General features: G+C 51.2%; 1 protein-coding gene across 2 annotated transcripts in view; it reads right to left on the reverse strand.

The window, feature by feature from the left end:
* Nucleotides 1-26,274, reverse strand: part of thada (THADA armadillo repeat containing) — a 387,510-nt gene that overhangs the window by 268,847 nt on the left and 92,389 nt on the right. For both annotated transcript variants that reach the window (XM_048536483.2, XM_048536484.2), the window contains exons 22-23: nucleotides 13,674-13,806; nucleotides 12,994-13,116 (exon numbers count right to left, since the gene is read on the reverse strand). In XM_048536483.2, the coding sequence (XP_048392440.2) occupies nucleotides 12,994-13,116; nucleotides 13,674-13,806 (256 nt within the window). The remainder of the gene's footprint in view (nucleotides 1-12,993; nucleotides 13,117-13,673; nucleotides 13,807-26,274) is intronic.

The following is a 26,274-nucleotide window of genomic DNA, read 5'->3' on the forward strand; positions in this document are numbered from 1 at the left end:
CCTGACATACCTATAGAAAGCTTTAGGGTTTTCCTTGATCATATCTGCCAATGGCTTCTCAGATCCCCTCCTACCTCTTCTTAGCTCTCTCTTTAAGTCCTTCCTGGCTAATGTGTAACTCTCAAGCACTCTAATTGAGCCTTCACGCCTTATCTTTACATAAGCCTCCTTCTTCCTCCTGACAAGAGGTTCAACTTCTTTAGTAAGCCACGGTTCCCTCGCTCGACCACTTCCTCCCTGCCTAACAGGTACATACTTATCAAGGACACAGTAGCTCTCCTTGAACAAGCTCCACATTTCAACTGTGCCCAGCCCCTGTAGTTTCCTTCCCCATCCAATGCATCCTAAATCTTGCCTAATCGCCTCATAATTGCCTTGACTCCAGCTATAACTCTTGCCCTGCGGTATACACCTATTCCTTTCCATCGCTCATGTAAACGTAACCGAACTGTGGTCACTATCACCTACCTCCAAATCTAACACCTGGCCTGGTTCATTACTCAGTACCAAATCCAATGTGGTCTCGCCTCTTGTCAGCCTATCTACATACTGTGTCAGGAAACCCTCCTGCACATACTAGGCAAAAGCTGCCCCATCTAAAAGTACTCGAACTATAGCGTTTCCAGTCAATATTTGTAAAGTTGAAGACCCCATAACAACTACCCTGTTCCTATCGCTCCTATCCAGGATCATCTTTGTAATCCTTTCCTCTACGTCTCTGGAACTTTTCGGAGGCCTACAGAAAACTCCCAAAAGGGTGACCTCTCCTTTCCTGTTCCTGACCTCAGGCCATACCTCAGTAGATGAGAACTCATCAAACGTCCTTTCTGCCACCATAATACTGTCCTCTACTAACAATGCCACACCTCCCCCTCTTTTACCACCTTTCCTGATCTTACAGAAAACATCTCAAGCCTGGAACCTGCAACAACCATTCTTGTCCCTGCTCTATCTATGTCTTCGAAATGGCTACACCATCAAAATGGCCACAACATCGAAGTCCCAGGTACCAGCCCATGCTGCAAGTTCACCCACCTTATTCCGGATGCTCCTGGCATTGAAGTAGACACACGTCAAACCACCTTCCTGCCTGCCAGTACTCTCCTGCGAACTTGAAACCTTATTCCTGAACTCACTACTCTCAACATCCTGTACACTGGAGCTACAATTCAGGTTCCCATCCCCCTGCTGAATTAGTTTAAACCCTCCCGAAGAACATTAGCAAATCTCGCACCCCCCCCCCCCAAGGATATTGATACCCCTCTAGTTCAGGTGTAGACCATCTTGTTTGTAGAGGTGTCTCCTACCCCAGAATGAACCCCAATTATCCAGGTATCTGAATCCCCCCATCCTGCACCATCCCTGTAGCCACGTGTTCAACTGCTCTCTCTCCTATTCTTTGCCTCGCTAGCACATGGCATGGGTAACAAATCTGAGATAACAACTCTGTTTGTTCTAGCTCTAAGTTTCCACTCTAGCTCCTTGAATTTTTGCCTTACATCCCCATCCCGTTCCCTACCTACATCGTTGGTGCCTACGTGGACCACAACTTGGGGCTGCTCCCAGTATCAGTAAGAAATATCTCCACTGGTTGACGCCAAACCTTAGCTTTAGTGGTAGTTAAGTAATATTGAAGGCTCAAACCTCCACTCGTACCACGACGCCGGAAATAACCATATCAGAAAAGAGAGAGAGAGAGAGAGAGAATATAACCTCAAAGTTCTTGGGAAGAAACAGTAAAATACATTCAGAAACAGATCTGCATGTACAGTTAAGAATGGATTCCTTTCACAATCTTCCAGATTTTAAATTGTCAAAATGCATAATGCAACTTTCAACACACTTCTTTCCCTCACTTCTTAGCAAATAAGAGAAATAGCATATATCAATGGTTTCTTTCGAGAAGTGTAAGAAACTTGAGCATAACTTGAACATTCAACTTTCCCAGCAATGCTATTATGCATTCTAATTTTTATAACAACATATCAATGCACTCTTGTATACAATGATATGAAAGACTTGTTCACCAAATGAAAAAGTTCACAGTTATATAATGGTCTAAGTATAGTGGATGTTGTCTCTCATTAGTTAGACATTGTCTGATAGTATTAGGTGCCGTCTTAATTCAACTCTTGTTCTCCATCTTAGATGTCAATATCTAAATCACATTCAACACTTCTGAATACTGTTTCCAGTGTTTTGAAGAATCATCTGTGTTGCAAGATTACCTGCAAATTGCCAAGAGTCCAAGACTTAACATGCAGCAGTCACAAAAGTGGCCATCTATCCCACTGATACTGCTTAGCCCAGAGAGTTGTCAGCTAATCAGCCTAGAAACCAAAACTCTTGAAAACCAAAACTTCTTTTCCACATGGCAGAACATCCACCTCCTGCCAATTAATCGTCTTTCTATAAACAGCCATTAAATTTTGTACCATTATTTCTTCTGACATGCATTTTTATACTGTTCTATATTCTAGAATTTAACAAGTTGGGAGTTAAGAATACAATGATAATATTAATTCGTGTTACCAAACGGTGAAGTGATTACGATATTGTAGCTATGTAACAATTTTGGGCAAGTCTGCGCTGATGATAACTGAATTCTCTCCACAATTTCAAGAGGTGTTTTCAAGTCTCAATTATTTATGTTTTGAAACAAGGTGCTATATTAAAGACATTAACACAGAGCATGTAAGCTGTAATTTAGTTTCTGTTTAACTGACAGCACATGCCACTCAAGTTTGGCTTCAATGGTACCCTTGTTACCTAATTCTTTATTTAGCTTCTTATCCTTCCATTTATATAAAGTACCATGGTCGAAGTGATGCTGTGCTCAGTTTCTCAACTTATGCCTTAGCGCATAGAACATTAAACAGAATTACAGAACAAGTCCATTTTCAAACAAAATAAAGCTTCTTTCCTCAACTTAGTCTATTGATTTTAAAACAAAAAATAGCTTTAAATGTCAGTTACAAAGCACGAAACATAACATCTTGACCACACACTTGCTTTCAATCAAGCTTTATTCATTTTCTGAATAATTTTATTAGCAAGGTTCAGTTATATAATTTAGCAAAGTTACTAAACTTCACAGAAAGAACATACATCAGCTGAGCAATGGCATGTAATGCCAACATCTTCAGTAATTAGCAATTAACCTGTGTATTTTAATTCAATTCTGTTATTCAAACACAGAATGTTTCTAGAATCTTTGTTACAAATATTAATTCTTCAAGCAAAAAGCAATGAAAAAAGCAAATGGATAAATTAAAAGCATGGAGATCACAATACCTTCAGGCAAAAAAAAACTCGATAGACATCTTCCAAAATATCTGTAATGATGCTTAAAGTCTAACACAAAGTTAAATCACCTGAAATATATTCTCAACACCTAATCTTAACATTGATCCAAATCTCTTTGCAGTCTTGGACAAAAGAGCTGTAGACCAGAAGACAATGACTTCCCTTTATATATAGAGAGCTTTAGATGGAATATGTCATCAAGTAGCCCAAGTAAAACTGAAGTCAATAATAATCAGGAATATCAGGGCTTACTGCGTTAGCACACTGGAAATCAAACTTCATTATTCCAAGAATCGTAATAAATGCGACAAGATTTAAATAAGGTATCCAAAGACCCAAACTACCTGACCAACTAGCTCAGGTTAAAAGAAAACACTCATGTGGTTTCTGTACTTAACCAGAAATAACTGTACATTACAGATAAATTATCTCGAACCAATGGCAATTAGGAAACGTTAATTGGCCAAACTTAAATTCCACCCCATTTTTAAACATCCCTCTTCATAGACAAGTAGACAAACAGAGGCCAACAAAATGGATAGTAGGGTGAAAAAGGGGAAAACCAAAAGAAAAATCAGGGAATTGAGTTCCAGGGATTTAATGAAAATACATCTTCACATTTCTTTCTTTTCATTGCCATTGACACAGACTGTCTGCACACCAATGCTCTCTTTCGTTCCCTGGTTGAAAATTCACATTTCATGATCTTTGAAAGAATTTTAGTCTCCCTTCAACAGGGGAATAGGCTCAAAGAGCTAAACCAGAGAGAGAGAGAGAGAGAGAGAGAGAAGGGTGGGGGGGGAAAGAGAGCGGGAGAGAGAGAGAGCGGGGGAGAGAGAGAGAGAGGGAGTGGGAGAGAGAGAGAGCGGGAGAGAGCGAGAGGTGGGGGGGGGGGGGAGGAGGAGAGAGAGAGCGAGAGAGAGCAAGACCGAGAGAGAGGGGGAGCGGGAGTGGGAGAAAGACCGAGAGAGAGAGAGAGAGAGAGAGAGAGAGGGAGGCAGAGACAGGGAGGGAGAGAGGGACGGGGGGGGGGGGGACAGGGAGAGAGAGAGAGAGAGAGTGAGAGAGAGAGAGAGAGAGAGAGGGAGAGGGGGCGAGAGCGCGCGACAGAGAGAGAGCGTCAGAGAGGGGGAGGGGGGAGAGAGAGAGCGAGAGAGAGAGCGAGAGAGAGAGCGCGAGAGAGAGCGCGCGAGAGAGAGCACGAGAGAAAGAGCGCGAGAGAGAGAGAGAAGGGAGAGGGAAGAGAGAGAGCGAGAGAGAGAAGAGAGAGAGCGCGCGTGCGCACGAGAGAGAGAGTGCGAGAGAGAGTGCGAGCGAGAGAGAGAGCGCGAGAGAGCGCGCGAGAGAGAGAGAGCGAGAGAGAGAGAGCGAGAGAGAGCGCGCGCGCGAGCGAGAGGGAGAGAGAGAGAGAGAGCGCGCGCGAGCGTGAGAGAGAGAGAGAGCGCGAGCGAGAGCGAGAGCGAGAGCGAGAGAGCGCGGGAGAGAGAGGGAGCGCACGAGAGCAAGAGCGAGGGAGAGCGCGAGAGCGAGGGAGAGCGCGAGAGCGAGGGAGCGCGCGAGAGAGAGAGGGAGCGCGAGAGAGAGAGGGAGCGCGCGAGAGAGAGGGAGCGCGCGAGAGAGAGGGAGCGCGCGGGAGAGAGGGAGCGCGCGAGAGAGCGACGGCGAGCGCGACGGCGAGCGCGAGAGAGCGCGACGGCGAGCGCGAGAGAGGGGGGGGGGCGCGCGAGAGAGAGGGGGGGCGCGCGAGAGAGAGGGGGGCGCGCGAGAGAGAGGGGGGCGCGCGAGAGAGAGGGGGGCGCGAGAGAGAGAGGGGGGCACGCGAGAGAGAGGGGGGGCGCGCAATAGAGAGGGGGGGCGCGCGAGAGAGGGGGGGGCGCGCGAGAGAGAGAGCGCGAGAGAGAAGAGAGAGAGAAGAGAGCGAGAGAGAGAAGAGAGAGAGAAGAGAGAGAAGAGAGAAGAGAGCGCGCGCGCTCGAGAGAGAGAGAGAGAGCGCGAGAGCGAGAGCGAGACCGAGAGAGAGAGAGAGCGAGAGAGAGAGAGCGAGAGAGAGAGAGAGCGAGAGCGCGAGAGAGAGCGCGCGCGCGAGCGAGAGGGAGAGAGAGAGAGAGAGCGCGCGCGCGAGCGAGAGGGAGAGAGAGATAGCGCGCGCGCGAGAGAGAGGGGCGCGCGAGAGAGAGGGGGCGCGCGAGAGAGAGGGGGCGCGCGAGAGAGAGGGGGCGCGCGAGAGAGGGGGGCGCGCGAGAGAGGGGGGCGCGCGAGAGAGGGGGGGCGCGAGAGAGAGAGGGGGGGCGCGCGAGAGAGAGAGGGGGCGCGCGAGAGAGAGGGGGGCGCGCGAGAGAGAGGGGGGCGCGCGAGGGGGGGGCACGCGAGAGGGGAGGGCGCGCGAGAGAGAGGGGGGGCGCGCGAGAGAGAGGGGGGGCACGCGAGAGAGAGGGGGGGCGCGCGAGAGAGAGGGGGGGCGCGCGAGAGAGAGGGGGGGCGCGCGAGAGAGAGGGGGCGCGAGAGAGAGGGAGCGCGATAGAGAGGGGGCGCGAGAGAGAGGGGGCGCGAGAGAGAGGGGGCGCGAGAGAGAGGGGGCGCGAGTGAGAGGGAGCGCGCGTGAGACGGAGCGCGCGAGAGAGGGAGCACGCGAGAGAGGGAGAGCGACGGCGGGCGCGCGAGAGAGAGGGGGGGGTGCGCGAGAGAGAGAGGGGGGGTGCGCGAGAGAGAGAGGGGGCGCGCGAGAGAGAGAGGGGGGGGCGCGCGAGAGAGAGAGGGGGGGCGCGCGAGAGAGAGGGTGGCGCGCGAGAGAGAAGGGGGGGCGCGCGAGAGAGGGGGGGGCGCGCGAGAGGGGGGGTGCGCGAGAGAGAGGGGGCTGCGCGCGAGAGGGAGCGCGCGAGAGAGCGACGGCGGGCGCGCGAGAGAGAGCGACGGCGGGCGCGTGAGAGAGAGCAACTGGGGGCGCGCGAGAGTGGGGGGGTGCGCGAGAGAGAGGAGAGCGCGAGAGAGAGAGGGGGGGCGCGAGAGGGGGGGCGCGAGAGAGAGGGGGGGCGCGCGAGAGAGAGGGGGGGCGCGCGAGAGAGAGGGGGGCGCGTGAGAGAGAGGGGGCGTGCGAGAGAGAGGGGGCGCGCGAGAGAGAGAGCGGGCGCGCGAGAGAGGGAGCGCGCGCGAGAGAGAGAGAGCGCGCGCGAGAGAGAGAGAGAGCGAGCGAGAGAGAGAGAGCGCGCGCGCGGGGGAGAGGGGGAGGGAGAGAGAGAGAGAGAGAGAGAGAGAGAGAGAGAGACAGAGAGAGCGCATGCGCGCGAGAGAGGCGCCGCGAGAGAGGGACCGCGCCCAAGAGAGGGAGCGCGCGAGAGGGAGCGCGCGAGAGAGAGGGAGAGGCGCGAGAGAGAGAGAGCGCGAGAGAGAGAGAGCGCGAGAGAGAGAGAGCGCGAGAGAGAGAGAACACGCACGCGGGAGAGAGAGAAAGGGGGGGGAGAGAGAGAGGGGGGAGAGAGTGAGAGAGGGGGAGAGAGGGAGGGGGAGAGAGGGAGGGGGAGACAGGGAGGGGGAGACAGGGAGCGGGAGAGAGGGAGGGAGCGCGCGCGAGAGAGAGAGCGCGCGCGAGAGAGAGGGAGAGCGCGAAAGAGAGCGAGAGCGCGAGAGAGAGAGGGAGAGCGCGAGAGACAGAGAGCGCGAGAGAGAGAGAGCGCGAGAGAGAGAGAGCGCAAGAGAGAGCGCACGAGAGAGAGAGAGCGCGAGAGAGAGAGCGCGAGAGAGAGAGCGCGTGAGAGAGATAGAGCGCGCGAGAGAGAGAGAGAGCGCGCGAGAGAGAGAGAGACAGAGAGAGCGCGCAGCGCGCGAGAGAGGCGCCGCGAGAGAGGGACCGCGCCCAAGAGAGGGAGCGCGCGAGAGAGAGCGCGAGAGAGAGAGAGAGCGCGAGAGAGAGAGAGCGCGAGAGAGAGAGAGAACACGCACGCGCTCGCACGCGGGAGAGAGAGAAAGGGGGGAGAGAGGGGGAGAGAGAGAGAGGGGGAGAGAGTGAGAGAGGGGGAGAGAGGGAGGGGGAGAGAGGGAGGGGGAGAGAGGGAGGGAGCGCGCGCGAGAGAGAGAGCGCGAGCGAGAGAGACAGAGAGCGCGCGCGAGAGTGAGGGAGCACGCGCGAGAGAGAGGGAGCGCGCGAGAGAGAGAGGGAGCGCGCGAGAGAGAGAGGGAGCGCGCACGAGAGAGAGGGAGCGCGCACGAGAGAGAGGGGGGCGCGCACGAGAGAGAGGGGGCGCGCACGAGAGAGAGGGGGCGCGCACGAGAGAGAGGGGGCGCGCACGAGAGAGAGGGGGCGCGCACGAGAGGGGGCGCGCGAGAGAGAGAGGGAGCGCGCGAGAGAGACAGCGCGAGAGAGGGAGCGAGAGAGAGCGCGAGAGCGAGAGAGAGCGCGGGAGGGACAGCTCGAGAGAGACAGCGCGAGAGAGACAGCGCGAGAGAGACAGCGCGAGAGAGACAGCGCGAGAGAGAGAGCGCGTGAGAGAGAGAGCGCGTGAGAGAGAGCGCGTGAGAGAGAGCGCGTGAGAGAGAGCACGTGAGAGAGAGCACGTCAGAGAGAGCACGTCAGAGAGAGCGCGTCAGAGAGAGCGCGAGAGAGAGAGCGCGTGAGAGAGAGCGCGTGAGAGGGAGCGCGAGAGAGGGAGCGCGAGAGAGCGAGTGAGAGAGAGAGCGCGAGAGAGCGAGAGAGAGAGAGAGCGAGAGAGAGAGAGCGAGAGAGAGAGAGAGCGAGAGAGCGCGAGAGAGAGAGAGCGCGAGAGAGAGAGAGCGCGCCAGAGAGAGAGCGCGCCACGGAGAGCGCGCCAGAGAGAGAGGCGCGCGAGAGAGAGAGCGCGCGATAGAGAGAGCGCGCGATAGATAGAGCGCGCGAGAGAGAGCGAGAGACAGAGTGAGAGAGAGAGAGCGAGCGAGCGAGAGGTAGTGAGAGACGAGCACGAGAGAGATCGCGAGCGCAAGAGAGAGACAGCGCAAGAGAGAGAGAACGCAAGAGAGAGCGAGCACGAGACAGAGAGCGCAAGGGCGAGAGAGAGAGAGAGCAAGCGTGAGCGAGAGAGAGAGCGAGTGCAAGAGAGAGCGCTAGAGAGAGAGAGTGTGAGAGAGAGAGCGAGAGCGTGAGAGAACGCGAGCGAGAGCGCGAGCGCACGAGAGAGCGAGCACGAGAGTGTAAGAGCGCGAGAGCGAGCGCGAGAGAGAGAGCGCGAGGCGCGCGAGAGAGAGAGAGCGAGTGCGAGAGAGCGCCAGAGAGAGAGCGAACGCGAGAGAGAGAGTGAACGCGAGAGAGAGGGCGCGAGAGAGAGAGAGAGAGGGCGAGAAGAGAGAGAGGGCCGAGAGAGAGAGGGCGCGAGAGAGAGAGGGCGCGAGAGAGAGAGCGCGAGAGAGAGAGAGGGCGCAAGAGAGAGAGGGCGCGAGAGCGGAGGGCACGAGAGCGAGAGCGCGAGAGAGAGAGCGCGAGAGAGAGAGCGCGAGAGAGAGAGCGCGAGAGAGAGAGAGCGCGAGCGCAAGGGCGAGAGAGAGAGAGCAAGCGTGAGCGAGAGAGAGAGCGCGAGAGAGAGAGAGCGCTGAGAGAGGGAGAGCGCGAGAGAGGGAGAGCGCGAGAGAGAGACAGCGCGAGAGAGGGAGAGCGCGAGAGAGGGAGAGCGCGAGAGAGGGAGAGCGCGAGAGAGGGAGAGAGCGCGAGAGAGAGAGAGCGCGAGAGAGAGAGCGCGAGAGAGAGAGCGCGAGAGAGAGAGCGCGAGAGAGAGAGCGCGAGAGAGGGAGAGCATGAGAGAGAGATTGCGAGCGTGAGAGAGAGTGAGAGCGAGCGAGAGCGCGAGAGCAAGCGCGAGAGAGAGCGAGAGCGCGAGAGAGAGCGAGAGCGCGAGAGAGAGCGAGAAAGCGAGAGAGAGAGCGAGAACGTGAGAGAGAGCGAGAGCACGAGAGAGAGCGAGAGCGCGAGAGAGAGCGAGAAAGCGAGAGAGAGAGCGAGAACGTGAGAGAGAGCGAGAGCACGAGAGAGAGAGCGAGAGCGCGAGGCGCGAGAGAGAGCGAGCGCGAGAGAGCGAGACAGCGCCAGAGAGAGAGCGAACGCGAGAGAGAGAGCAAACGCGAGAGAGAGGGCGAGAAAGAGAGAGAGGGCGAGAAAGAGAGAGAGGGCGCGAGAGAGAGAGGGCGCGAGAGAGAGAGGGCGCGAGAGAGAGAGGGCGCGAGAGAGAGGGCGCGAGAGAGAGGGCGCGAGAGCGAGGGCGCGAGAGAGAGAGAGCAAGCGTGAGCGAGAGAGAGAGCGCGAGAGAGAGAGCGCGAGAGAGAGAGCGCGAGAGAGAGAGCGCGAGAGAGAGAGAGCGCGAGAGAGAGAGAGCGCGAGACAGGAAGAGCACGAGAGAGGGAGAGCGCGAGTGAGGGAGAGCGCGAGAGAGGGAGAGCGCGAGAGAGGGAGAGCGCGAGAGAGGGAGAGCGCAAGAGAGGGAGAGCACGAGAGAGGGAGAGAGCGCGAGAGAGAGAGCGCGAGAGAGAGCGCGAGAGAGAGCGCGAGAGAGGGAGAGCATGAGAGAGAGATTGCGAGCGTGAGAGAGAGTGAGAGCGAGCGAGAGCGTGAGAGAGAGTGAGAGCGAGCGAGAGCGCGAGAGCGAGCGCGAGAGAGAGCGATGAGCGCGAGAGAGAGAGCGAGAACGCGAGAGAGAGAGCGAGAGCGCGAGAGAGAGCGAGAGCGCGAGAGAGAGCGAGAGCGCGAGAGAGAGAGCGAGAGCGCGAGAGAGAGAGAGCACGAGAGAGAGAGAGCACGAGAGAGAGATTGCGAGCGCGAGAGAGAGCAAGAGCGAGCGAGAGCGCGAGAGAGAGCGAGAGCGCGAGAGAGAGCGAGAGCGCGAGAGAGAGCGACAGCGCGAGAGAGAGTGCGAGAGAGAGAGCGAGAGAGCAAGAGACAGCGAGCAAGCGAGAGAGAGAGAGAGGGCGAGAGAGAGAGAGAGAGAGGGCGAGAGAGAGAGAGAGGGCGAGAGAGAGAGAGAGAGAGAGAGAGAGGGCGAGAGAGAGAGAGAGGGCGAGAGAGAGAGAGAGAGAGGCGAAAGAGAGAGAAGGCGAAAGAGAGAGAGGGCGAGAGAGAGGGCGAGAGAGAGAGAGGGCGAGAGAGAGAGAGGGCGAGAGAGAGAGAGGGCGAGAGAGAGAGAGAGGGCGAGAGAGAGAGGGCGCGAGAGAGAGAGGGCGCGAGAGAGACAGAGCGCGAGAGAGACAGAGCGCGAGAGAGACAGAGCGAGAGCACAAGAGAGAGCACGAGAGAGTGAGAGCACGAGAGAGAGCGCGAGAGAGAGAGAGCGAGCGCGAGAGAGAGCGAGCGCGAGAGAGAGCACGAGCGAGAGAGAGAGCACGAGCGAGAGAGAGAGCACGAGAGAGAGAGAGAGAGAGAGCGCGAGAGAGAGAGAGCGCGAGAGAGAGAGAGCGCGAGAGAGAGAAAGAGCACGCGCAAGAGAGAGAGAGAGCGCGAGATACCAGTCTTCAGACAGTACATTATTCTTTTAGCAAAGTATTAAATGTGTCTAATATTTGTTGTGAAATCGCTTCCATATGTTCTTTTAAAACACACAATTGCAATCCAGTGAAACCTCTTTTGCTTTTAATACTTAGTTAATGTAACATTTCTGCTCATTTGACTTTCAATGAGCTGTACAGTATGGCAGCAGGCTTTTTCAGTCCAATGCATCCAAGCCAACCAGATATCCTAAATTAATCTTGTCCCATTGCCAGCATTTGGCACTTGGGAATTAATGGTGACTTAAGAGTTTAATGGGACTTGCAAGGCTCTCTGATGATTCCTGAAAGCAACCCAGTCACCCATTAGGATTGCTTCTGGCCTCATAAAGGAGTCAATCATTCACAAGCATTTAATTTCTAATCAAAGGACCCAGTATTCGGAAGGACGGTGGCATTGAAAGCTACAATGTGTCCTTGTATCTGATCCCCTTACTCTTTCAACCTCACCAGTGAACCACCTCTCCCCGCAAAAGGTACCCACCCTGCTACATTTACCACAATCGAGTGTCAATTCATGGTGAAGACTTCAGCAAATGATTAGCAATTGACATTGCCCTCAGGAACATAGCTTATCTCTGAGTGGCAGCTCCCCAAAGATGGGATCTCAACTAAACCTGTGGAGTTAATATAGTGTGAAACCCACTGCTGTCCATTTAATGCCTGAATGCAGTCAAACAGTACTGAGCCTCATAGAATGAAGCAATGCAAGGGTCCTGTTAGTTTTCCATTCAGTAGATTGTGGGTGGGGGGATTCCAACACAAACTAAATTCACTGAATATGGAACACACTGTCTGGGAATACAATACTGATGAAATCCTTATTTTGTGGTATGAATTTACGGAGGATTCAGCACTCGGCAAAAGTAGTGACATCAAGGGCACAGGCAGCTCCAATATCTTGTTACACTTGACTGTTCCAAAATATTATATAAATTCGATAGAAACAAGAGCAGGGGCTTGTTGCGAAGTTTTCAGCAGGTCACTTAAAACAGTTCATGGTTACTGAAGAAAACTTTCAATCTCACAGTTAGAGAAGATAATTGACAGAAATCGAAGTAAGTTCCATGTAGAAAAGAACTGCTTAGCTGTATTGTTGAAAATATAACTGATTGACATGGAGTTGTGCAGTTGAACACTCAACTAGAAGCATGGCTGTGTTCTTATGACCCGAAAAAGTTGTAGGATCTCAGTGCTTGCAGTCAGAGTTCCAGATAAGTCCTGGGAGCAGTGAAGACTCAGAAGAGCCCATGCGCCACTAAAACTGCAGCTTAACTGAGAATGAGGGTGAAAGAAACTCACATTTCCTTTGAGCAATTGAATCCGAATAGAATTCAGGAAACTGGCCGAGGGCTTGCAGAGCTCACTGTTTGAGAGAAGTTGGAGTTTGCTCGTGAGTAAGTGCTGGATATCAGTTTCCAAGGATCTAGGACAGCAGAGTCCCAGAAAAGGAGCAATTGTCATGCAATCTATGATGCAGCCAAATTTGAAGGAGTTTCAGGCCAGATCATGAAAAGTGAAGCATCATAATCCTGTGTAAAGTTTTAGCAAGTGTTTGTGTCCCACAGTCTGGTGGTGGTGGTGATCATCTAGAAATCCTTAGTGTCTCTATTAATGCAACTGCTGTTTGATATGCTCAGTGGTGGTATTTGAGCATTAAACTGTTATCTATATTTACCTCGTTAATTTTAGAATGTTCGAATATAATTCACAACAAAGTTTGCACAGTCTAAACTTTTTATATTTATAAATTGGCCATTTTGCCAACCTGGTTAAATCCAAAACTTCTTGTAATCAGTGGAGGAGTGAGTCTACAGAAGAATCAGTGCATCCTTGCAACCTTTGTCATAACAATACAAGTAAATAACGTTAGCAAATTTCAAAAGGCAATTGGGGTATAATTTTGACAAGAAAACACCAGCAAGGAATACATGAAATGCAATCTGAAATATCAAAACCATCTCCACACACAAGGAAAAGCCATTACTTCAGTTCTTATCAATGCCAGGGAATGGCAACAATTGTACTGGAGTAAGAAAAAAAATTGAATTTGTAATTTAGCTTCTGTTACATTCAGAAACAGATTTGCATTAATAACTCTAACTAGGACATTTCAAAGAACATTCTTAAGAGGTTCCTCTGTTAAAATATGATTTAACATGTACAAACTACAAATTTGTGTCTCTTTGCTACCTGTGGAATGGTGACATTCTCATCTTGGCAAATTGATGATGGTATGGCAAGAGAAATCAGTTCCTTCATTGTCAGTTTCAGAAGACTCATATTGGACCCCCGAGGTTCTGAAGACACCAAGGCCTGCAGAGGGAGAAAAATAAAACGTACAATTTTTAAAGACATCTTCTATCCTTAAACACCTGAATGAGATGCCTTATCTTTAAATTATATCTTAATTAACTAGATTTGCTTTCTGATTGCTATTTTTGTTCATTCTGCACACAGATTTATCAGCCCTTCTTAAAACAGCATTAAGTTGCAGACTTCTTTACACTTAATAAAGTAAAAGGTATTTTATGGATCAGCACAAATTCTTGTTTTAACACAGCATAACATTAATAAGAGGCATCCTGAGAGGAGCAGCTTCCCACCTTGCTTTACTGACAACTATGTCAAAGCAGAAAATAAAGAAAATATAACTATTAAGGCTGTTGGTCTATTGCTATCTACATTTTTTAAACATGTTATGTAAAATTACACTGTCCAAATGAATTTTTAAAAACATTAAGCTAAAGTATTGTTTCATAATTTTAAAAAATTCAAATCTATTCATTTCCAATGATAAGGTCATGGAATCCAACAGTTTCATAGAAATTAAGAGTTTTAGTCTTAACCAACAAACCCAAGCCTTCCCATACCTGAACATAAAATGGAATGCCGGCACTACGTCGGGTGGCACACAGTTTGGATGTAGGGATACTGGACTTAACTTCATGTAGAACTTCTTCTAACCACTGCTGTGGTAATTTCTGCAGATCACTATTTTTACAACTAGAAATAGGAAAAAAAAGGCAATAAATTTAACCTATTCATTTGTAGTTGCTATTGTTCTTCCACACTTTGGAAGTCAGCTTTACATTCAGGCTGGCAGCTTCAATCTGCAAAACAAGCTGGTACAGCTTACTTTATTAGGGCTTTTATATAAATAGTTTGTTCAATAGGCCTGGTTATGTGCTCTGGGGACCTCTACATAAACCTGATTCAGTATGAAATATAGTACTAGAGATTTAAGGTGTACAATATATTAAACATTTTCTTAAAGAGATCAGAAAGTCATTTGTAACAGCAACCTGAATATATAATTTCCAAAGCATTTTGAGATGCTGTTAACTGTCTGGCAGGACACGTGTATTGTTAATTAATTAAATCTTTATTTTCTTGAATTTACAATGGAAAGAGAAAAGAAAACAAGGGAGCTCTAGCCTAGTTTTGACGTCAGTTCAGGAGAACCATTTCCTCAGAGTAGAAGAATCGGGAGACAGTTCTGCTGAACTGAAAACCTAGGTTCAAATGTTTTAGTTTGATGTCTCTAAACAGTGAGAGGTTGCATATAAGTTTTTAATTGTTGAGAACTGAGAAGGGATTTAGACCCTCATAACTGGAAATAAGTTGTAAAGGTATCCCAACAGTCCATGGAAGAGAACTGGAAGGAGTCAGTTAAGTAAGAAATTAAAGAATTAAGAGGAGTGATATCTCTCTGAAATTGAATGTCCATAAAAAAAAATTATGGGAACAAAATGTATCTTTGTTTTGATGTAAGTTTTAAAAATGTTAACACAGTCATTAAAGGACTTTTTTTAAAAATGAATTGTGTAATAAGCTTGTTTTTTTCTGTTAACATTGGCAACCTCTCATGAATATGTTCAATTGACTATCCACCAGGGTAACCAACTGCAAACATTAAACTTACGAACTATCAAGCCAGGTTTCACTCTGATCTGACTTGTCCAGTATTACCATCAACGAGCAAAAGAATGCAATTCGTGCTTAAAATAAAGATCAATTTCTAAGTTTAGACATCTCAAAACAGAAATTTGGTTTCTCTATACCTAAGCCAAATCTGTTCATGAACACTACTATCAAGACAAAGAAATATATTATTAACATTCAATACATTAAACACATCTTTTCACTAACTTGTACGTTTCCATTGTTTCAACTTTGACTTGCCAAAGGTAGAAATGATTCAGTGCATCGTGTGTCAAGAGAATCCTTTGACTTGTTATGACCAAGTGAGGAGAGATGGAATGGCTTTCCATATTTTCCGTTATGATTTGACTGAACAGGTATATTTAAAATTTAAAGGATGCCACTGCCAACCAAATGCATGAACGTTAATGTTTCCAAGAAGGCTGTAAAGGATTAGCCAGACAGGATTTTCAAGTTTTAAAACTCGAGTTTAAGTTCTTAAACCAAACCAAGAAAAAAGTATTACATGGTTACCATCAGCATCAAAATGCAATACATGCACACAGAATCCGTGCAATTACAGATTAAAAACTAAAGGTAAATAAATTATGAAAAATAAGAGTCAGTTCATATTTTACAGCTCATATCCTAGTCCAGCTGTAATTCAAAGTTTTTTTTTACTTTCACTTGTTCTCAGAATAAAACTGGAATGTTCCTTTTCCTTCTGGAGACATCGCTGTTAAAATTCAGAGGTATAGGTGTATACTTCAACTCAAAAGAGGACAAAAGAGGAGAGAAGCTTTTCCTCATTCTTGCCAGCACATACACAAAGCTTAGTTGGCAACAACAATTGCCTCAAATCATCATTCCAAGGTCAAAATACTGCATATTCCAAAAGGTGGTTTTGGTTTCGCTCAAGCTCACATTGGCAATCATTTTAGTGATTCTTTTATGGACCTAGATGATTAACTTTTCCTATCATACTTCCAACTTTCATTTTTCACAAGCCTAAGAATAATGTGTTTTCACCTCTCCAGGGAATTATTGTCTTTTGTAGTCATGAGTTTACATGATGATGCAAATGGGCAGTCATTTTATGTGATAATAAAATGTGAGGCTGGATGAACACAGCAGGCCAAGCAGCATCTCAGGAGCACAAAAGCTGACGTTTCGGGCCTAGACCCTTCATCAGAGAGGGGGATGGGGGGAGGGAACTGGAATAAATAGGGAGAGAGGGGGAGGCGGACCGAAGATGGAGAGTAAAGAAGATAGGTGGAGAGGGTGTAGGTGGGGAGGTAGGGAGGGGATAGGTCAGTCCAGGGAAGACGGACAGGTCAAGGAGGTGGGATGAGGTTAGTAGGTAGCTGGGGGTGCGGCTTGGGGTGGGAGGAAGGGATGGGTGAGAGGAAGAACCGGTTAGGGAGGCAGAGACAGGTTGGACTGGTTTTGGGATGCAGTGGGTGGGGGGGAAGAGCTGGGCTGGTTGTGTGGTGCAGTGGGGGGAGGGGATGAACTGGGCTGGTTTAGGGATGCAGTGGGGGAAGGGGAGATTTTGAAACTGGTGAAGTCCACATTGATACCATATGGCTGCAGGGTTCCCAGGCGGAATATGAGTTGCTGTTCCTGCAACCTTCGGGTGGTTCCCCCCCACCCGAAGGTTGCAGGAACAGCAACTCATATTCCGCCTGGGAACCCTGCAGCCATATGGTATCAATGTGGACTTCACCAGTTTCAAAATCTCCCCTTCCCCCACTGCATCCCTAAACCAGCCCAGTTCATCCCCTCCCCCCACTGCACCACACAACCAGCCCAGCTCTTCCCCCCCACCCACTGCATCCCAAAACCAGTCCAACCTGTCTCTGCCTCCCTAACCGGTTCTTCCTCTCACCCATCCCTTCCTCCCACCCCAAGCCGCACCCCCAGCTACCTACTAACCTCATCCCACCTCCTTGACCTGTCCGTCTTCCCTGGACTGACCTATCCCCTCCCTACCTCCCCACCTACACCCTCTCCACCTATCTTCTTTACTCTCCATCTTCGGTCCGCCTCCCCCTCTCTCCCTATTTATTCCAGTTCCCTCCCCCCATCCCCCTCTCTGATGAAGGGTCTAGGCCCGAAACGTCAGCTTTTGTGCTCCTGAGATGCTGCTTGGCCTGCTGTGTTCATCCAGCCTCACATTTTATTATCTTGGAATCTCCAGCATCTGCAGTTCCCATTATCTCTGAAGTCATTTTATGTGAGTCAGTGTTCCAATGTTCCAGTAAAATGTTCCTTTTCAAACCAAATAGGTTCAAAGTACGAATCGAGCCAAAGATATATAGAACAAAGATATATATATAGCAATATACAAGGTTTAGGCACAAATATTTCAACCAGAAAGGTTTGTCTACTTTGTCATGGAATTTGACATCTGCAAAGCTCTTTTGCATTACTTTCAGGATGCATTAGAGCAAATCACCAAAACTTTGAAAGCAACCGCCTTCCCTTCTTGTGACCTCCTCAAGTAAGACAAGAAATGAACAATAACATATGTTTCATTTGAAAATGCAAGTTATGTCACATTTATCATGTGCCAAATGGATGATCCATCTTGCCTCCTGACAGTGTTCCCCAGCATTGCAGATGTCCACTTTCACTCAATTCTATTCAGGCAACATTACATAAAAAAAAACTGAAAGCACTGGATACTGCAAATGTGATCTGACAACATCCCAGTGATTGAACTGAAGACATGTTCCAGAATTAGTTGCATCCCTCAACAAGTATAGCTACAACACTGGCACCTTACCAAAAATTAGGTGTGGACTACAAATGCTGGAGCTGTCAGTGATGAACATATCCCATGAAAGAATATTTATAAATCTTGCTGGTGCCAACTTACTTGATGTCTAAAAAATAGATACATTGTTCAAGGGTGTATAAAAATTAAATTCTTCCACATGATTTCTCTTAGTTATTTATACAAAATGCACTACAGTCATGCTCACACTGTACGCACAAGAACATCTTGACTTTGCCCATTCTGGTTTTATTTTGGAAGGCAGAAGTCACCTGTGCTTTAACTGATGCCTCAACTAAACAGACCCTCAGTATTATCAATCTTGCACCTCATTTCAGATTTTCTGTGTCACAGACTGCTTCAAGATCTTGCAATATTGTTCACAATAGTTAAACCCTAAACAACTGCAGCTGGCCACGTTCAACTGAGGTGATTAAGGAGGGCACCGGCTATTTATTTGGATAAAAATTGTGTGCAGAGATACGGGGGAGAAAAGATAGAAAATTTGTACAATGTAATAGAACCAGTGCAAGAACAATGGGCAAATGGCCTCCTTCTGTGGCCTACCAATTCTGTGATTCATACAGGATGATTGATTAATGTAGGGCGCTCATTCCTGTCACCTCCAACTTAACTTGTAAACACATATTGTGAACTTATATCAATGTTTCACAGTTAGTCCCAATTATACCTGAATAAGGCTACACACGAGATTGAAGGCTTCAAACCAAGAATATTCATTGCATATCTAGAACCAAAAGAGATACTCCATGGTCCTACATATACAAATTATATGTATATAATTTGAGACATCAGGCTATCCTTCTCAAGAAACTAGTTGTGTTATAATTTCCAAATGATGAATTTCATATTTCCCAATTCATCCTTTATGATTAGGACAAGTAAGATGTGATTTCCCTCTGAAAAGAGGGAGTCTTTCTGAAATTCAATTTTAAGAAGGCAGAGCAAGTTGATAACAATTCCACATTTTTCCAGTCTCCATTCAGCAGTGGGTGAAATCCATTCTCAATGCGAATAATGACCGCCAAATTAATTCATCAAATTAAGTTTTTTGATTATGGACTGAAATGGGAAAGGAATGGTTTTAATGACCAAGAACTGTTGAAGGATTACTTGCTTTCAAAAAGTGCAATGTGACATCCATTGTAAGTATTATTTGCACAGCTGTTTATTCAAGTAATGGAAGCTGTAGTGATTATAACAAGGTCAGACAGGTGGAGCTCATGAAATATGAATCCTGATTGGAACTGTTAATCTGGTCTAATCAGGGAACCCTGGCTGACAGGTGAGAACAGAAGTGTCAAAGATTTTGTTGAATTTGAGAGTTGCCTCTGAGGGAGCTGGATCGGTGTCAAGGACTCTCCATGTGCAAATAAAAGATGTTTCGGTGATAGTAGGAACTGCAGTTGCTGGAGAATCTGAGATAAGGTGTAGAGCTGGATGAACACAGCAGGCCAAGCAGCATCAGAGGAGCAGGAAAGCTGATGTTTTGGGCCTAAACCCTTCATCATTTCTGAAAGCTGACATTTCAGGCCTAGACCCTCCTTCAGAAATAAAGGAGGGTCTAGACCCAAAACGTCAGTTTTCCTGCTCCTCTGGTGCTGCTTGGCCTGCTGTGTTCATCCAGCTCTACACCTGGTTATCAAGGATGTTTTGGTGACAAGATACCAGCATTTGCAGAGGTAATTCAGTGGTGACGAAAAGAAAAGCACACTCCTGAAGAAACTCCCTCGCAACAATCATCTTCAAGTTGGAGTAAGCATTTCTGGCATCCTACCACTGTTTGGGAAGCTTGACGTGATTGTGCCAAAGACAGGGCCCAGTATGCAGAACAAATAGATTATTTTATTCCAGGCAAATGACATTGGAACAGATGAAAAGCACGAGTAATTCTGCAAATAGCTTGTGGGTCCGCAATTTTTTCAGCTTTTAGGAGTCTATCTTTCCCTTATGCACCAGATACTGCAACCATTGATGGATTTAGTCAAGGAATATTACGAGCCCAACCCTCCTCCCATTCTCAGATGCTACCTTTTTCACTCGGCAATTCGAGAACCAGGAGAATCCATATCAGAATTTTTGACTAAGATGAGATGACTGGTAGAGGCATGTGATTTTGGTTTAACCCCTAATGAGATGCTTAGAAGCTATTTGGTACGTGGGTTTAAAACATTATCATGCAAAAGCACCTGCTAGCAAAAGCCCAACTGGACTTAAAACAGGCCACACATCTGGCTTTATCATTAGAAAGTGGGGCAGGCGGAACAATGACTTGCACAGTATTCCAATCTAAGTAGGCATTCTTGCCAGTCCAACTGAGTTGGGAGAACAGCACTTGAGTAAATGTAATTGCGTAGCCTCACTCAGGATACATGCTAAATAGATGAGCTCCAACTCAGCTCACAGAAAAACCCCAAACAAAGCCAAACCTCAGCCAAAAAGTTAAAATTTTCTTTAGTTGCTGCTGGTAGATGGACTCAAAACAGCAAGAGTCCCATTGGACCTAATTTGAGTGAGAGAACTCATAGGCCAATACCCAGGATGGCACACATTGTGGAAAGTCCACAATATCTGGAACAGTTCAATTACTTAGGAACATCCAAATCAGAACCAATCAAAATAAACATCTGGTTAAATGGTCAATACCAGCTCGGCCATTTCAGTGACTGCAGAATCAGTCTTTAACAAAATTTACCCTGGCACCAATCCTCAAACGTGTGCAACCTTGGTCACCAACCCTCAAATTCGGCTAGACTGAAAACCTATACCGGCAAACATTTACAGATTAAGGGCACACCTTTGGTTCTGGTTTCTTAAAGGCATGCAGCTGATTCTGTTACGCCTGATTGTAGTAAAAAGGCTTGAGCCTAAGATTGATGTGGTGAAATTGGTTCAGCAAGATTCACCTAGATTCGCTCTCCATCGAGCATTGACCATACTTGGGAATCTGAAAAGGGCACGGCGGATGTCGGCACCTCATGCCTTTGCCACCCGAAGAGAATGAACTTCTTCCAAGATGTTCCAGATGCAAGAGGTGAGCTACTGTGCATTACAGGCTGCCTATATCGGAAGTGGCATTGGAGGAAACTGACCTGGTGCTAATACACTCGAAGGAAAGCTATGAAAAGAAAGAACCAGCCTATGCCTTCGGACTTGGAGTGGGAGAGATGTAGTGATTGTAACAGGATCAGACAGGTGGACCTCATTGAATACGAGTTTCCTGACTGGACCAGATTAACAGCCTTGACCAAGGAGCCCTGGCTAACTGGTAAGAACAGGAGCGTCAGACAGCCTGTTCATTCAGAGAGCTGGCTCTCTGAAGGAGCTGGATCAGTGTCAAGGTCTCTCAGTGTGTAAATGAAGACTGACTTGGTGACTGGATACCAGCCTCTGTGGTGTTATTTCAGAGGCCTGGTTTACTTTAGGCCTAAAGCCAAGGATATGAATGAATGGAGTTTGGCTGCCAATAGTAGCTGATTGGTCTGTGGACTAATGACAAGGTAGACCATCTGCCGACCACAAACTATGATTGGCTCCTAGGTAGCTGATCAGCTTGGAGGCATTGTTTCCCACAAACTTGTCAATCAGAGCTCTTGAGGAGCAGTTGTTTTTGCTCTGCAGTAAAAAGCATGTCAAAGTTGGAGATAGCCAGTTTACTCATTTTTTTCTCCGCAGTCACTATAAATTGTGGCGTTTAACCAGCTAGTTAGAATTGTTCCAAGAGCACAGGCTCTACCTGAAACAGGGTGGAACCAGAGTCCTGATGAACCAAATAACTAGGGCTACAGATAGGGCTCCAACCTAAATCATGGGAAGGGGAGAAGGGTTCACTTACATGGAACATTAGAAAATCAGAGCTAACTGAGAAGTAGAAATACAGAAGCCCTACGGTGTGGAAGCAGATCATTCAGCTTATCGAGTCTATACTGACCCTCTGAAGACCATCCCACGTAGACTCAGCCCCCATATCCTATCCCTGTAACCCTGCATTTCCCATGGTTATCCACCTCGCTGTACATCCCTGGACACTGTGGGCAATTTAGCCAACCCACTTAACCTGCACAGCTTTGGACTGGGCGTGGGGGGGGGGAGCAGGGGGAAACCAGACCACCCAGACGAAATTCATGCAAACACCAGGAGAATGTGCAAACTCCACACAGATAATCGCCCGAGGATGGAATTGAACCTGGGTCCCTGCTGAGGTGTGTGTGGGGGGGCGCTAACCACTGAGCTACTCCGTATAGGTTAGTGAGGCGACTGATTGTTAACAGAAAATGGAAGGACAGGATATGTGTATGTAATGTGGTATTATAAAAAGGAATCATAAAAGTTTACAGGAATTTCACAGTAGACCAACTTAAAGGCTTCGTATCTGAAAGCACAAAGCATTTGAAGTAACCTTAATGAACTAACAATGCACACAGAATCAAATGGGAACGATTTGGCAGCAATTATGGAGAAGTGATTGCGAGGAGACAAGTGTGGGAATGGAATATCTGAGGATACTCTGTTTCACAAGGGCAGGGAGGAAGGGAATGGAGGTGGTGTTGATTTGGAGAGATTAGTGCTGTAGTGCACAATTGTCCAAGCGCTGTACATCAAAATGTAGAATTAGTCTGGATATAAATAAGAAATAGCAAGAATGGAAGCCCCTGGGCGATAGTAGTTCTGCAGTTGGGCACTGTATGAACCAGGAAATCCTGCAGACTTGTAAGAAAAGTACAGCAATAATCATGGGTAGTTTTAATATGCATACAGATTAAAATAATTAAATGGGCAAGAGTTGTCTCAAAGAATATTATCAGAGATTGATTCTTGAGCAATGTGTTGGGGAAGAAACTGGGAGCAGACTATTCTGGATTTGCCATCGATCAGTAAAGTGGAATAATGAGCTAACTCATAGCAAATGATACTGTAGGGTACAGTGATCAAAGCACACTAGGACTTCAGAGAAAGAGAGCATGACAGCACGAGAGAGACAGCACGAGAGCGCGCGCGCGCGAGAGAGACAGCACGAGAACGCGCGCGCGCGAGAGACAGCACGAGAGAGCGCGCGAGAGAGACAGCACGAGAGCGCGCGCGCGCGAGAGAGACAGCACGAGAGCGCGCGCGCGCGAGAGAGACAGCACGAGAGCGCGCGCGCGCGAGAGAGACAGCACGAGAGCGCGCGCGCGCGAGAGAGACAGCACGAGAGAGCGCGCGCGCGAGAGAGAGACAGCACGAGAGAGCGCGCGCGCGAGAGAGAGACAGCACGAGAGAGCGCGCGCGCGAGAGAGAGACAGCACGAGAGAGAGAGCGCGCGCGCGAGAGAGACAGCACGAGAGAGCGCGCACGCGAGAGAGACAGCGCGCAAGAGACAGCACGAGAGAGCGCGTGCGCGAGAGAGACAGCACGAGAGAGCGCGCGCGCAAGAGAGACAGCACGAGAGAGCGCGAGAGAGACAGCACGAGAGAGCGCGCGCGCGAGAGAGAGAGAGACAGCACGAGACAGCGCGCGCGCGAGAGAGAGAGACAGCACGAGAGCGCGCGCGCCCGCGCGAGCGAGAGAGAGAGCGGCGCGAGAGAGAGAGAGACAGCACGAGACAGCGCGCGCGCGAGAGAGAGACAGCACGAGAGAGCGCGCGCGAGAGACAGACAGCACGAGAGAGCGCGCGCGAGAGACAGACAGCACGAGAGAGCGCGCGCGCGAGAGACAGACAGCACGAGAGAGCGCGCGCGCAAGAGAGACAGCACGAGAGAGCGCACGCGTGAGAGAGAGACAGCACGAGAGAGCGCGCGCGTGAGAGAGAGACAGCACGAGAGAGCGCGAGCGCGAGAGAGAGACAGCACGAGAGAGCGCGCGAGAGAGAGACAGCACGAGAGAGCGCGCGCGAGAGAGAGACAGCACGAGAGAGCGCGCGCGCGCGAGAGAGACAGCACGAGAGAGCGCGTGCGCGAGAGAGACAGCGCGAGAGAGACAGCACGAGAGAGAGCGCGCACGAGAGAGAGAGAGACAGCACGAGAGAGCGCGCGCGCGAGAGAGAGAGAGATAGCACGAGAGCGCGCGCGCGAGAGAGAGAGAGACAGCACGAGAGCGCGCGCGCGCGAGAGAGGCACAGCACGAGAGAGCGCGCGCGCGCGAGAGAGAGACAGCACGAGAGCGCGCGCGCGAGAGAGAGACAGCACGAGAGAGCGCGCGCGTGCGCGAGAGAGACAGCACGAAAGAACGCGTGCGTGCGCGAGAGAGAGACAGCACGAAAGAGCGCGCGCGCGCGAGAGAGAGACAGCACGACAGAGCGCGCGCGCGAGAGAGAGACAGCACGACAGAGCGCGCGCGCGAGAGAGAGAGACAGCACGACAGAGCGCGCGCGCGAGAGAGAGACAGCACGAGAGAGCGCGCGCGCGAGAGAGAGACAGCACGAGAGAGCGCGCGCGCGCGAGAGAGACAGCACCAGAGAGCGCGCGCGAGAGAGAGACAGCACCAAAGAGCGCGCGCGCGAGAGAGACAGCACGAGAGAGCGCGCGCGCGAGAGAGGCACAGCACGAGAGAGCGCGCGCGCGCGAGAGAGCACGAGAGAACGCGCGCGAGAGAGAGAGACAGCACGAGACAGCGCGCGAGCGCGAGAGACAGCACGAGACAACGCGCACGCGCGAGAGAGACAGCACGAGAGAGCGCGCGCGCGCAAGAGACAGCACGAGACAGCGCGCGCGCGAAAGAGACAGCGCGCGCGCGAGAGAGACACCACGAGAGAGCGCGCGCGAGAGAGAGAGACAGCACGAGAGAGCGCGCGCGAGAGACAGACAGCACGAGAGAGCGCGCGCGAGAGACAGACAGCACGAGAGAGCGCGCGCGCAAGAGAGACAGCACGAGAGAGCGCGCGCGTGAGAGAGAGACAGCACGAGAGAGCACGCGCGTGAGAGAGAGACAGCACGAGAGCGCGCGCGCGCGAGAGAGAGACAGCACGAGAGAGCGCGCGAGAGAGAGACAGCACGAGAGAGCGCGCGCGAGAGACAGCACGAGAGAGCGCGCGCGCGCGAGAGAGACAGCACGAGAGAGACAGCACGAGAGAGCGCGCGCGCGAGAGAGACAGCACGAGAGAGCGCGCGCGCGCAAGAGACAGCACGAGACAGCGCGCGCGCGAAAGAGACAGCGCGCGCGCGAGAGAGACACCACGAGAGAGCGCGCGCGAGAGAGAGAGACAGCACGAGAGAGCGCGCGCGCGCGAGAGAGAGAGACAGCACGAGAGAGCGCGCGCGCGCGAGAGATAGACAGCACGAGAGAGCGCGCGCGCGCGAGAGACAGCACGACAGAGCGCGCACGCGCGAGAGAGAGACAGCACGACAGAGCGCGCGCGCGCGAGAGAGAGAGACAGCACGAGAGAGCGCGCGCGCGCGAGAGAGAGAGACAGCACGAGAGAGCGCGCGCGCGCGAGAGATAGACAGCACGAGAGAGCGCGCGCGCGCGAGAGACAGCACGACAGAGCGCGCGCGCGCGAGAGAGAGACAGCACGACAGAGCGCGCACGAGAGAGCGCGCGTGCGAGAGAGAGAGACAGCACGAGAGAGCGCGCGCGCGAGAGACAGCACGCGAGAGCGCGCGCGCGAGAGACAGCGCGAGAGAGACAGCACGAGAGAGCGCGCGCGCGAGAGAGAGACAGCACGAGAGAGCGCGCGAGCGCGAGAGACAGCACGAGACAGCGCGCACGCGCGAGAGAGACAGCACGAGACAGCGCGCGCGCGAGAGAGACACCACGAGAGAGCGCGCGCGAGAGAGAGAGAGCACGAGAGAGCGCGCGCGCGAGAGAGATAGACAGCACGAGAGAGCGCGCGCGCGCAAGAGACAGCACGAGACAGCGCGCGCGCGAAAGAGACAGCACGAGAGAGCGCGCGCGCGCGAGAGAGAGAGACAGCACGAGAGAGCGCGCGCGCGCGAGAGAGAGAGACAGCACGAGAGAGCGCGCGCGCGCGAGAGACAGCACGACAGAGCGCGCGCGCGCGAGAGAGAGACAGCACGACAGAGCGCGCGCGCGCGAGAGAGAGACAGCACGACAGAGCGCGCGCGCGCGAGAGAGACAGCACGACAGAGCGCGCACGAGAGAGCGCGCGTGCGAGAGAGAGAGACAGCACGAGAGAGCGCGCGCGAGAGAGACAGCACGAGAGAGCGCGCGCGCGAGAGACAGCGCGAGAGAGACAGCACGAGAGAGCGCGCGCGCGCGAGAGAGACAGCACGAGAGAGCGCGCGAGCGCGAGAGACAGCACGAGACAGCGCGCACGCGCGAGAGAGACAGCACGAGACAGCGCGCGCGCGAGAGAGACACCACGAGAGAGCGCGCGCGAGAGAGAGAGACAGCACGAGAGAGCGCGCGCGCGCGAGAGACAGCACGACAGAGCGCGCGCGCGCGAGAGAGAGACAGCACGACAGAGCGCGCGCGCGCGCGCGCGTGAGAGACAGCACGACAGAACGCGCGCGCGCGAGAGACAGCACGACAGCGCGCACGAGAGAGCGCGCGTGCGAGAGAGAGAGACAGCACGAGAGAGCGCGCGCGCGCGAGAGACAGCACGAGAGAGCGCGCGCGCGAGAGACAGCACGAGAGCGCGCACGCGCGAGAGAGAGAGACAGCACGAGAGAGCGCGCGCGCGAGAGAGAGACAGCACGACAGAGCGCGCGCGCGAGAGAGAGACAGCACGACAGAGCGCGCACGAGAGAGCGCGCGTGCGAGAGAGAGAGACAGCACGAGAGAGCGCGCGCGCGCGAGAGACGGGGCGCGGGAGA

The sequence above is a fragment of the Stegostoma tigrinum genome, chromosome 9, assembly GCF_030684315.1.
Source record: "Stegostoma tigrinum isolate sSteTig4 chromosome 9, sSteTig4.hap1, whole genome shotgun sequence".
In the NCBI taxonomy this organism is placed as follows: Eukaryota; Metazoa; Chordata; class Chondrichthyes; order Orectolobiformes; family Stegostomatidae; genus Stegostoma; species Stegostoma tigrinum.